The sequence below is a fragment of the Sorex fumeus genome, unplaced genomic scaffold (assembly GCF_029834395.1).
Source record: "Sorex fumeus unplaced genomic scaffold, SorFum_2.1 ptg000014l, whole genome shotgun sequence".
Classification (NCBI taxonomy): Eukaryota; Metazoa; Chordata; class Mammalia; order Eulipotyphla; family Soricidae; genus Sorex; species Sorex fumeus.
Window position 1 is genome coordinate 41,324,589 of NW_026606071.1, and position 13,830 is coordinate 41,338,418.

Here is a 13,830-nt window from a genome sequence, read left to right on the forward strand (position 1 = left end):
TCAGTGACAGCAAGATTTAAAAGAGCTGAGAAAATCAAACCGAGCAGAAGATGAACCCGAGGGTCTTTTCTAGTCACCAAATATCTGAAAGCACGAACTTCATTCCTAGAAGCGTCCACAACCAGGTTTTTTCGAGAGAAACAATTGTGGGCTGGGGAACAGTATTTCTCCACATCAACATCTCGGCACTATTAGAAGGGAGGGAAGGAGATTTTTGTATGGGATCCCCATTTTCAAGTTTGCTCCCCCAAAAAAAGCAGCGTAGACAAGGTTTCATAACTGTTTATTCATTATAAATAGTAAATATTTACTGCATTTTTTACATGAAGGACATTTTTACAACACATTGTTGTTGGTTGAGGCTGCAACATGGAGAAAGCACTTCTCCTTATCCACCACCATCGTAGGAACTACACTCGGTACTACGTCTAGTCTCACTAACTCACTACATCCTAGTTCTTAACTCTAAAAGGAATGTATTTGTGCCTACCTCATTCATGGTTCCAAGAATAGAAAGAAATAAATAACACTGCCTTCCACCTTCTTGTTCCTCTTTACATCGCAAAACACAAATTTATTGACATTCTAAAATGTCACCACACAAACGTTATGTAAACCTCAGTCCTATCACCTTTTAATATTGGATATCATTGTATAATTTAAAAGTACATGCGGGACACGTGGACATTCCTGCTCTTGCCCTGCCTTTCCTAGAAAAGGGAAATAATGTAAACGTCAGTATTTTAAAAAGCATTCTTCGCCAACGTGGTCTCTGATCAAATGGAGCCAAGAGGGGGTGGGCTGTCAGCCAAAGCCGAGCATCACTGCATTCTGCCGTAATCAATCCCGGGCTGCAAAAATAAAGCACCTGCAAAAATATAGCTCTGACTCTGTTTACCTGGCCTTGACCATTGCCAAAGCAGAGGTGAGGTACGCGGTATTGCACACTGAGAGTTGCACCCCTCCCTCCCCTGCTCCAGGTCGGCTTCCAAATGAAAATGAAATGGGGAACACATCACCCTCTGCTCTCCTACAGGGAAAGAAAACAAGCTTTTCTTCCTGCTAGCCCGTATCCTGTTGGCAAGACTGGTCCATCCGGGACATTGATTGACAACCGGAATACAAATGAGGACAAGATAACAAATAATTTACTGGGGAGGTCCTTTACATCTAATCTAACTTCCTAAAAAAATGGTGGCATTCATTTCTATACCAATTTCCAGTGTGTGCAAGTCAAGGATTCCCCCATTCCTGCTTCATGAAAGTGAGCAGTTTCAATGTTGAGTGTCAGCGTCGTTGTCCAACATGTTATACTGCCAAGTGTTCTCTGACTATATTTTTGGACATTCGGCTTGCCCAAACCTATCCAAATAAATCTCTGTCTCTCTCTGTCTGTCTCTGTCTGTCTCTGTCTCTCTGTCTCTCTGTCTCTCTCTCTCTCTCTCTCTCTCTCTCACACACACACACACACACACACACACACACACGGAATGTTTTAGCTCCTTGATCATCAACAGTAAAGAGTTGGGATATTTAGATACCTAGCCATGTTTCAACCATCACCTTAGAATGTTGTATTTGTCATTTATTATTTGGGGTCTTCCTTGTACCCACTACTTTAGTCCAACATGTTCAGAAGAACTGGATACTGACTAATGGAGGAAGAAAATCAATCTCTCCTTTGTCTCCTGCCGAGACTGCCCCCTCCTCAAAAGGGTGATTTTTTTTTCTCTCTGAGAAGATTCTTCATGTCTAGGCTGTGGAGACCGGAAACAGGGTCAGTTTGAGCTCCAAGTGGACAGTTCACTTATGCAATATCTGGTTTGAGATAATGAAAGGCACCTGTAAGGAAACACACACAGCTTTAGGTCAAGCTGGGACAACTCACAGTGAGAGGTAAAATCAGCTACAGGCTGACAATGTCATATTTAATACCCTGGTATCAAAGGATTGAGACTAATATTTTTATTCTTGAGACAAGTTTGACACAACTCTGTGTCCTTAGGATTATACCCCATATGATCCTTGAGCTGACCTCATTAAGAACATGTGTTTCTAATGCCAAGGGTTATTTCATTTTGGCCAACCTTGTGTTTTACCTCCCGGCAATCAAGATTCATGTCTCAGCAATTAATAACCGCAAGATATTGTTGACATCAGTTAAGAAAACAATTACACCAGAGGTCCCTATCCACAAAATCCATTCTAGGATGTGAAGTTTTATCAAGTCTCCTCCTCCTCTTTCTCAAAGAAGACGTAAGAGTTTTCACCCTTCCAGAAATAAGTGCCCCCTAGAAAGTTCAAGGCTTACTTTGTCCATACTGCCCATATTGATAGCCTGTGACAGGGTCCATACTGTAGCCTGTGGTGCTGTAGGTGGGTGGACAATAGGACTGAGAAGTTGGCAGACTGTCCAAGCTCTTCATATGGTCTAGTCTCTGACTGCAGCTGGCTGACACCGTGGTGGTAGGTTCCAAGCCCCCAGTGAGAGGAGAGAGCGCATAATCAGTCTGGGGCTGATGGGGAACTCCACCGTGGTTGGTCAGGAGTCCCATTACCTAAAATAAATAGGCATATTTGAAAGCAGTTAGAATTCAGGGAGGACCAGATCATTGCCTGTAGCTGAAGGAATAACTAGAAAAGTCTAATTTTCAGTTATTTAGAAATCCTCTCTTAAAGACTTTTCCAGATGATGGAGACTTCAATTCAAAGTGGCAGAGTTATTACATCATGCCCAATGATAACATCTGACTACAGTTTCAGAAAACAGAAAATTGGGGGTGGGGGGAGTAGGGGGGCGAAGACAGAGGAAAAAGGGAAAATGAAAAGAAGAAAGGTTGGGGGCAGGAAAAGAGAGGGTATACTCATACTCTTAAAGATAAAATCAGAGTAGGATTTCAAAGAAGAGAAAGGAAGGAAGGACAAAGGGACACAAGGGTAGAGGGAAGAGAAACTGTATAGACTCATATGGAATAATGTCTAATCATATGCCTCAAAGTTTCACAAATAGTTTTAAACAAACGTTTGCTTAAATTTTTCTTTTTGAATCAGAGCAAATCTATATGAAGCTTTCTTGTGTACTTTGAGATTTCTATGTTTTCATCAAGTTCTTCTCAAGAAAGTTCCTCTCTTTATCTTGACCACCCACAATCATTAGAAATAATTATGATGCACCCCTGTACTTTACTCGGGCCTCCCACTATGAACTCTTCAGTTCAGACACCTGCTTCCAATTGTGAGAATTTTGAAAGGAATAATTGACTCATCTTTATATTTCCAGCACCTAATATAGAGCTTGGTATGAATTAGGGAATAAGTAATCATAGGAAATGCTTAACAATTCTTTAAGTAACTTCCTCTATTACCTGTCCTTTAATTTCCTCTCAAAACAAAGGTTTCCTATAGAAGAAGTGTTAAAAAAAGAAGAAAAACCACAAATGCAAACATACTATAGAAAGCCCATTGAGTTTTGTAAATAACCTTGGAGAGCGAGACAAAGTTAAACAAAAAATCTTGTAATAATAGAACAACTTTCAGATTAGCACACTGACATGTTTCACAAACTCAAGCTCACTGACCCTTACGACAGCCTGCGATGGAAGTAAGTGGATAATTAATTTTGCAGCTGGAGAACTGCCACATGAACAAGAAAGTGATTTTTTTTTCTTCAACTTCAGACAATGCAGAGGCAGAGCTCAGAAAGCAATCACGGAAGAGATCCAGGGCTAAGAGAAGAGCCCCCAGAAGTGATCAACCTGCTTTACAAAGTCATTAAATGTTGAGACACACAACTGCACACCCTCACCCTATTGGTCCTGCTGTCTTGTGGGGGAGTCTGAAGCAGATGGAGATGAAAGTGTACAAGTAAGAGCGAGAGAGGAGGCAGAAGTGAAACCTGACCCTTGAAGCTGAGGCTTGAGCTGCTGGTCAGGATAGAAATTCAGACAAGAGAATCCTGGGTCCTGGGGTCCCAGCAAGGCAGGAGGGAGGAGAGCGTCTCACATCCCAGAAAGCTGCCGAAATTAGATTCCAAAAACAATGAGGCCACCACAACCCCCTTCGGGAAGGGTTTGCATAATCCTCATAGCTAAACAAAATCTTCCTGAAATACAGCTTTAAACTGATCCATCTTCAATTATCCCCCAGAGACAAGCTGAGCGAGAGGGCAGAGGAGAGGAGGGAGAGCGTGCTCGTTCACTCCTCCTCTGGAGACCCCTTTCTTCCTCCACATTATTCCCTACTGATGGTCCTTCTCTTTCCTCAAAGTCCCTATTTCTCCACTTTCTTGTCCTCATTTGAGTTACTGTGTGGAAATACAAAATTGGGGAAAAGAAGTGCGAAAAACAGCTTAATACCCAACGTCTGAATTTCCTTGAGTTCAGGAGTGAAATTGAGGGGAATCTTAAAGTCTCCAATGGAGACGTTACTGGGCCCGCTCGAGCAAATCGACGATCAACGGGAGGGCCTTTACCTTTACCTTTACCTTTTTCCCCTCAATCTTTTCAAATGATTTATTATACCTCCACCACCATTCCCCCAATTAAAAGAATCGCGTTGGGAATTTGGGGTTGACTGAGATTAATCAAAGAAGAGAATAAAAATTCTGCAGAACAGCTGACTCTTGTAGGATCCTACCCATCATAGTTTTGTGTTGATTACCTCATTTTCCTATTTTAAACATTAGTACATAAAGGTAAAGGTAAAGGCCCTCCCGTTGATCGTCGATTTGCTCGAGCGGGCCCAGTAACGTCTCCATTGGAGACTTTGTTGTTACTGTGTCTGGCATATCGAATACTCTCGGTAGCTTGCCGGGCTCTCCGAGAGGGGCGGAGGAATCGAACTCGGGTCGGCCATGTTGGCCGCGTGTAAGGCGAACGCCCTACCCACTGTGCTATCGCTCCAGCCCCCTAACCCAGAATATATCCCTGGGTGCTGTGCTACATTAATTTCCATATACTTATTAAATACTACAACCAAAAATTTCTCTTATTAATCAGAAGAGTCAATGATTGTTCTGGCCCAAATACACTTTTCTCAAATCAAGGGGTGTCTCTCCATGTATTTGCCTAAGGGGAAAGAACTGTAGCACTGTCCTCCCATTGTTCATCAATTTGCTCGAGCAGGCACCAGTAACGTCTCCATTGTGAGACTTGTTGTTACTATTTTTGGCATATAGAATATGCCACAGGTAGCTTTCCAGGCTCTGCCATATGGGCAGGATACTCTCGGTAGCTTGCCACCAGGCTCTCCGAGAGGGATGGAGGAATCGAACCTGGGTCAGCCACATGCAAGGCAACGCCCCCCCCCCCCACCTGCTGTGCTATTGCTCCAGCCCAAGGGGAAAGAAAGAATAGGTAAAATTAAGATATAAGAAGTGTGACTTTGATAAAATGGAAAAGATAATGGGGCAGGGGGAGCATCAACCTCTTACAGAGAAGAAAATATCCAGCAGTTATGGATAAAGAGAAAACATAATCTAAATTAATAGTGCCCTGCAAAATATATTGCAAATTAATAGTGTCCTGAATGTAGATACTAACTTGAAACTGGACATAGTATATCACCTTCAAAGAGCCATGATGATAGTGCAGGGCTAAGAGGCTTCCAGATAGATAGAACAGGGCTAAGGGACTTGCCTTGCATAGGGTGTATTTGGTTCAATCCCTATCACCCCATGTGATTCTCTGAGCCCCACCAGTAGTGATCCTAGAGCTCAGCCAGGAGGGAAGTTGACACTGGTGATGGAATCAGTGTTGGAACACTATATGTCTAAAACTCAAATATGGAATAAATTTGAAAATCATAGTACTTTAATAAAATATTTTTAAAAACAGTCTTCCGTGGGGCTGGAGCAATAGCACAGCGGGTAGGGCGTTTGCCTTGCACGCAGCCAACATGACCGACACAGGTTCAATTCCCAGCACCCCATATGGTCCCCTGAGCACCGCCAGGGGCAATTCCTGAGTGCATGAGCCAGGAGTAACCCCTGAGCATCGCCGGGTGTGACCCAAAAAGCAAAAAAAAAAAAAAAAAAAAAAACAGTCTTCCGTGAGCTACAACATACATTTCTGTGATAATCTTTCATTCAATTATCTGCCATACGTTTCTTGCTTGCTTAGGATAACAATAACTTTGTCCATGATGGAAAAAGTCATGGAGATCCTATACAAGAAGAAATAAGCCCCTCCCATAAGCAAAATTCAGCTGATAACGTTTGTGTAGCAAGTTCTTGTGGTTGCTGAAAATGATTAGCACTGTAGAACAAGATACTTCCAATATTTCTTTTGGAGGGCAGGGGAAGAAGATACATACCTATCTATCAGGGCCATATTCTAGACATTAGAAAGATATTTTCTCCAAAGTTCCAGGACACGGTGTCCTTTAGACAACCCAGGCCATGGCCTACGCTATAAGGATAGATGCTGGGTGAACGAAGCAGAAGAGAGACTTGTTGAATCTTCTGGTCAGTAAGGTCATTGTGACATTAGAGAAAGCTAGTGACAGCTTTAGCAATTGTCCTTAGCTCTGCTGCTCAATATTTGGGATGGTCAGTGAGAAGAAATAAAGAAAAGGAGAAATCCTTTATCTTTGCCTTCACTGATAAAGAGTAAGAGATAGACCTTCACCCACAATTTCTTATTTCTCCTGAGAGGGTCACAGATTGAAATTGCATTTGATTTCTTAAGAATTGTCTAAGGATGGGGAAAGATGTACTAATCTTTCCCGGTGTTTAGTCTGAAATTAAAATTATGTCAGTATTTCACATTTAGAACATTTAAGAAATACACAGCTTGTTTGTAACTTCTAATTTAAATTTTTTATTGGAAAATATACTTCTGAGTGGCCAAAAAAACACAGTGCAGAAGAGCCATCTGCATTCATATGTTCACACCCTCACTATTCACAATAGCTAGAATCTGGAAACAACTCATGCCCAAAAACAGATGACTGGATAAAGAAACTATGGTATATCTACATAATTGGAACACTATGCAGCTGTTAGGTTAAATGAAGTCATAAAATTTGCTTATACATGAATGGACATGGAGAGTATTATGCTGAGTAAAGTGAGTCACAGGGAGGGGGACAAACACTCTCATTTGTGGGATGTTAAAAAAAAAACACCATAGTTTGAGAATAATAGCCAAAGACTGTAGAAACAAGGACCAGGAGGACTAGTCCATTGTAGGAAGCTTCCACAAAAGGGTAGGTGGGAGCAGAGGTGTAATCAGGACAGGGAAGGGACCACTGTAACAATGATAGTTGGAAAAGATCGTTCTGGACAAGAACTGAGTGCTGAAAGGTGGTAAAGTGATATGCATTATCAATACCTTTTAGTAACAGTATTGCAAACTACAGTGCCTAAGAGGAAAATAAGAATGAAAGAGAGAGAGAGAGAGAGAGAGAGAGTGTCTGTCACAGACACAGGCTGCTGGGTGAGGGTAGAGGGGTCGGGGGAGCAGGCAGGAGGGAAACTGGGAACACTAGTGGCAGGAAATGTGCACTAGTGAAGGGATAACTATTAGAGCACTGTAAGACTGAAACTCAATCATGGGAATCTTTGTAACTCTACATCTCATGGTGATTCAATTAAAAACTTTTTCATTAAACCCTCTAAGTTAACAATTAAAAAATAATTTAGTAGGTCAACATTTAGGAATAAGTAGCACTGCACTGTGGCACTGTCCTCCTGTTGTTCATCGATTTGCTCAAGCGGGCACCAGTAACGTCTCCATTGTGAGACTTGTTGTTACTGTTTTTGGCATATCAAATATGCCACGGGGAGCTTGCCAGGCTCTGCTGTGTGGGCTGGATACTCTCGGTAGTTTGCCCGGCTCTCCGAGAGGGACAGAGGAATCGAACCCGGGTCGGCCGTGTGCAAGGCAAACGCCCTACCCGCTGTGCTATCACTCCAGCCCATAGGAGTCATATGGCTCCGTGCATAGGAATAAGTATAAGAGTAAAATTAAGTAAAATAAAATATAAGATATAAAACAAAAATAGAATAAAATAAGAAGGAGGAAATCTGGGATGGAAAATATACAGTGAATATATCAATACACAATGCATTACTTTCTCCTAACATAATTTAAAACCTCAAATCTCAATGGAAGGGTCCCATTACACTTTCATGTATGTCCTTTCAAAGTTATTTTTGTATTTCATGTGGTTCAAGGGAAGCTATGGAAATTTCTTTTTGCTGTACAAAAGAAGTTGGTAAAGGAACCTCTCTTAGAACTCCCCCAGTATGAGTATGGAATGTCTTCCTGTCATATTTTCTTTTTAAGAGTATTGTCAGGATTTCCTTTATATATGCTTCTCTTACAGCAATTTGTAATTCAAAGCCTAAAATAAAATCTTCATTTGTTGCAAAGTGGGGTTCCCCCCAGCCCACTCCTTCCCAAGCAAGGTAATTTTTTTTTTTGCAGGACTGGGATTTATTGCCTGTGGGTTATTATTGCTGTTTGCTTCTTTGTTTTTAACTTAGGACCTGAGGGGGAAATGCACATGCTTGATCTTCACAAACCATTTCAAAAGGGAAAAAATAGACTAAGGGTTATATGGTGCTGTCCATGGAACATGGGTCACATTTTCAGTTAATGCCAGTTAGGAACTGAACACAAACAAGCAAGGGCAAGGTGCTTTCCTTGCATATGTCCGACCTGGATTCAATCCCTGGCACCTCGTATGGTCCCCAGAGCACCGCCAGGAATGATGTCTGAACATGGAGACAGGAGGAAGCCCTGAGCACCTCCGGGTGCAGCCCAATAAACAAAACAAAACAAAAGAAAACAAAACAAAAAAAACAGCTCCAGAGAGATAGTACAGGAGGTAAGGTGCTTATCTTGCAACAAGGATGACCCTGGTTTCATCCCCAACCCTAACTCAGCACCATGAGGAACCACTACTAAGCATAGAATCGCATGTGGCCCAACCCCGTCCTTCAAAAGAAAATGTATATATTTTTACTTTTTACAAAAACATTTTCCTTTTTTTTTTTGCTTTTGTTTTTTCCCGGCCAAGCTGGGTTCGATTCCTCCGCCCCGCTCGGAGAACCCTGCAAGCTACCCAGAGTATCTTGCCCGCATGGCAAAGCCTGTCAAGCTTCCCGTGACGCATTCGATATGCCAAACACAGTAACAACAAGTCTCACGATGGAGATTACTGGGCCCGCTCGAGCAAATTGATGAACAACGGGAGGATAATGGTTTTTTTGTTTTTTTTTTTTTTGCTTTTTGAGTCACACCTGCCAAGTTACTCCTGGCTCTGCACTCTCACACCTGGCAGTGCTGGAGGACCATATGGGATGCTGGGGATCGAACCCTGGTTGACTGTGTGCAAGGCAAACATCCTACCTACTGTGCTATCACTCCAGCCCCAATTTTCTTTAACCTTTGGATAACCTTTTAAAAGCAAAGTCAGTGGGTACAGCTCCAAGCCTGTTCTCCAGTCACCTATTTAAGAGTGATCCCTGAGCTCAGAGTCAGGAGGACTAAGCCCTGAGCACCTCCAGCTATGCCTTCTCCCCTCCAAAAGAGCATCGACACCAACAAAAAAATAGAGACATTTTCTGAAGATTTCTTTAAGCTTATTCTCGAGTTTCAGAATTCCAAATAGGTTGGTTATATCTTGATTGGAAGATTATATGGTTCAGGAACAGCTAACTCTTTACAATTGCTTAATTTTTCCTATTGTAAGGTTAAATATAAAAGATAAAAAACCCTGAGCCAAATTAAGATTTACATTTAAAACAATGTGTCTGGAAAATATTTCTCTTGGCATAAGTGTTGTTATGCTGTCAGTTGAAAGTGCTCAAAGCTAATCAAAAATCTAAGATGATTTAGCAAATTACATTATGCATTTAGACTCTTCATTTTTCCTTAGTAGGAATCCCGTTTCATGTCCTTATTTCCCTTTTTTTGCTTTTAAGTAATCAGATGTTTTCAGCTTTAACATTTAATAATATTGTTTTCTTTAAAACCGACTAAATATCAGCTTTGCATAATAAGAAGGGTTAGAGTGTTATTTTTTTAACTTCCCTTCTTTCACGAAGTCTACCAGCTATGTATACATTATACACACATATATTTTAATGTGTATATCATTTACTCAGAACCAAAATATTCAAACATTTTTTTCCAAACGTGTTTGGTCAGTGTGGCTGGCTGAGCGCTGCTGGAATTACCTAATGATTCCATTTCAAGGACTGGATCTTTAGAGGCTGAAAGTTTAAATTTGAACAGAGGAAACTTTCCTGAAAATGTTCTCTTCAGATCCGAATGCCTTAGGAATTATCCTGCAGTTGATTAGCATCTAAATAATTAGATTTTGAGCCCTGTCTGTTTGAAAGCTGTAAGAGGGAAGTTGCCTGAAGGCAGAAGTTTCTCTTAGGTAAATATCCTGACCTTCTCACCCATGCCAAGAGTTACAGACCGGGCACCACTGACCTTTACCTAACCAGAGAGAAAGCCGGTGTACATAAAATACCCAACTATAAGTATCCTTGTTTTTTTTATTTTAATTCTTCGCTCACATTTTTTCTAGTGGCAATGTTTAATGCATGATGAGAGTTTGAATGGCAAACAAATGTGGTTCTTATGGTGCATATATTTCCAAGTTTCATTGGTCCATTGCAGTAAGTACTGTCTTGGTTAAACTGTAAATAATAGGTTTTAACTTTCAGGACTGTGAGGAACTGAAGCCACTTGTATTTTGCCAATTTCTTAGAATACCTACTTTTCTTTTTATTTTTTTTCTTTTTGGGGGTCACACCCGGCTATGCACAGGGGTTACTCCTGGTTCTGCATTCAGAAATTACTCCTGGCAGTACTCGGGGGACCATCTGGGATGCTGGGAATCAAACCCGGGTCAAACACCCTACCCGCTGTGCCATCACTCCAGCTACTTTCTTTTTTAATCAGAGTGAGATACAGTTACAGGTTGTTCATGATTGGGTTTCAGTTATATAATGGTCCGACACCCATCCCTTCACCAGTATACATTTCCCACCACCAATGTTCCAGTTTTCTCCCCTCTCCCCCTTGCCCATAGCCCTCCCCCACCCCACCCCCTGTGGCAGGCACTCTTCTCCTTTCTCTCCCCCCATCCCCCCGCATAGAAGAATGCCTGCTTCTTAGTAAAGCTACACTGTTCAATCAAATAACAATATTTAGAAACCGATGACAAAAATAGAAACCTAGGCAAAGAGTACAAAAATGGTTCGCAAGAAGCAAATATAGTTTATGTAGAGAGAACATATAGTTTATATATACTATATGTAGAACATTTATATAGCTTACCTCCTACTAATGATGAACAATCACATCACGTCAATATTATCAATAAAACCAATGATATTAAGAAAAAAATTGAACTCTACCTAAATTAAACAGTGTGCCAGTTAATAGAATTAGTATTCAACGATGTTAGACCCACGTGGGTTGTGATGAAATTCTCATATGTTTTAATTCATTTACGGATGCCTGAATTTAAAATGCTTTGTGCCATGTCTACAATTAATATGATTTATGAGAAAAGAACATGTGTAAGATTGTGGGGGAGAGGGCATACTTTTTCAGCTATGAATGAAAAATCTAACAAAAAGGCTCAAAGAAAATTGTTGGCCCTCAGTATATGAAGATGGAGCGGCAGAGCCCTGAGTAAACTTGGGGAGTTAATGATATCCTCTTATCTGACCCTGACACATTTGCAGCATGTAATTTACAGAAGCTCTGTCCAGGGAATCTTGACAAATGCTCCTAACGATGTCAGGGCAATGTTCCATTCTAATGTAAAACAGATGTGGGTCAGATACCCTCATTCATCACTTAACACAGAGAGTTTCAAACTCTTTCTGGGAGGAATGACATTACCTGCTGTTAACTCTTCTCATTTCAGGAAATTTCTCACCACCTCAGTAGCCCTCTGAATGACCTACACTCAAACCTATCACTATTTCAAAAACCTGTCTGTGGAAACTCAAACATAGATCTTGGTTTCACTCCATGGAAACTTCAGGACACATTGGATCAATACTCATTAACAATTTGGGCATAGGACTCCAAATACTGAAAGCAGAAGATCCTTGATATTTGGGACCCCGTGATCTGTCCGTGAGGATAGTAACTAAACCTTTTTCTAATTCCTCATAAGGTAAACTGATATTCAAGGAAATGCAATTAACCCTGACAATACTCAGAACACAAACTTTGTTGAACCTTACCTGTCCAAGTTCTGTCTGAGAGTCTCTCTCTCTCTCATCTTCTCTATCCTTCTCTCTCTTTCTCTTTATTATATATATATATATAAACTAGAAATAAACTTAATAAACTAGAAATCCACTTTATCTTTTGCAAAGAGAATATTTAACTCTATCTCTTTGAAAAAGGAGGTTGATGGGCTATATTCTGGTCCCAGTCCCCCTAAATTTTCCCTGCTACTCAATAAAGACCCTAACTAGGTTAAGGGAAGGCATTACCTCTACAAAGGGAAAACATTTGTCTAGTTAAATAAGAAATTTTCTTCTTTCCAGACCATACGTGATGTCAGCAAATATTTCTGTGGCTGTCCAAAGTCAATGTCTTAAGACTCTGCTATCTGCCTAAAGATTACAGAAGTGAAGTCTCCCTACAGGTTTCTTCACATGACGGAAAGTATTTCTTTAGGTAAAGAGTTAACCAAGAGGGCTGGAACAGTAGTATAGCCAACAGGGTGTTTGCCTTGCAGACAGCTGATATGGGTTCAATCCTGTAGCGCTTCATATGGCTCCCCCAAGCCCTCTAGGGAGTGATCCCTGAGTACAGAGCCAGAAGTAAGTCCTGAGTGCTGCTAGGTGTGCTGCCCCCCAGGGGGAAAAAAAAAACAACAAGAAAGAGTCAACTGAGAAAGATGAATGATATCAGTAAGTAGCTAACCAGAATGAAAATACTTTTTCAAAGCAGCTGGGATAGAGAAGGGACCACTAAGTGAATGATGCTTGGAGGGCTCATTCAGGATGGGAGATGCTTGCTGAAAGTATATTATAGACAGAACATGATGGTTACTTACTACCTGTATTGCAAACCATAACATCCAGAAAGGACAAGGAGAGAGTAAAAGGGAATGTGCCTGCCACAGAGGCGGGGGTGGGGGTTGCGGGAGGGATACTGGGAACATTGGTGGTGGAGAATGGATACTGATGGAGGGATGGGTACTCAATCATTGTATGACTGAAACATAATCACAAACGTTTGTAAGTCTGTAACTGTATCTCACAGTGATTCATTAAAAAAATATTTTTAAAAAATTAAGCTCCAATAGAGGGGAGAAAAGAAAAAGAAAATACTTTTTCAGAAGTATTTTGTTTCAAAGATTTTGGGGTAAGATATGAATAAGCATTCATTTCAGATAGAGAGGATCTGAAAATAGCCTCACACGAACCAGAAACTACTATACTACCAAGCTAAAATCCTAGTTATCACATTCTCTCCCTTCTCCAATTCCAGGGACTGAGACTTAATAAAGATGTGTTGATTTTCCACCTGAAAATGTGCTTGTATCCTCGTCATAAATTGGACAGTTGCTAGTCTCTATTGCAAAGTCAATTTGATGTAAACTGGCAATATATAGGACCCACAATAAAGTCACTTAGATAGCTCTTTGATCTACAGAAATTAAATCTGTCCCTGCGGATCTTGACAAACTAGTCTTTGTAATTTTAGTGATTAAAAGAATGTTCTCCAGTCAGTGAACACCAAAGTCCTTAGTCAAATTGTCTCTGCTCCCTGAGACCTTTCTAATGTGCATGTTGTTTAAGCACCTTTACCAAGGAAAGAAACGCATAGAGTTCAT

General features: G+C 40.9%; 1 protein-coding gene across 1 annotated transcript in view; it reads right to left on the reverse strand.

The window, feature by feature from the left end:
* Positions 1 to 1,767: 1,767 nt before the first annotated feature.
* Positions 1,768 to 13,830, reverse strand: part of PAX3 (paired box 3) — a 114,399-nt gene continuing 102,336 nt past the window's right edge. Inside the window, exons 8-9 of the mRNA XM_056111765.1 lie at positions 2,312 to 2,558; positions 1,768 to 1,842 (exon numbers count right to left, since the gene is read on the reverse strand). Coding sequence (XP_055967740.1) covers positions 1,808 to 1,842; positions 2,312 to 2,558 — 282 coding nt within the window. The 3' untranslated portion in view covers positions 1,768 to 1,807. The remainder of the gene's footprint in view (positions 1,843 to 2,311; positions 2,559 to 13,830) is intronic.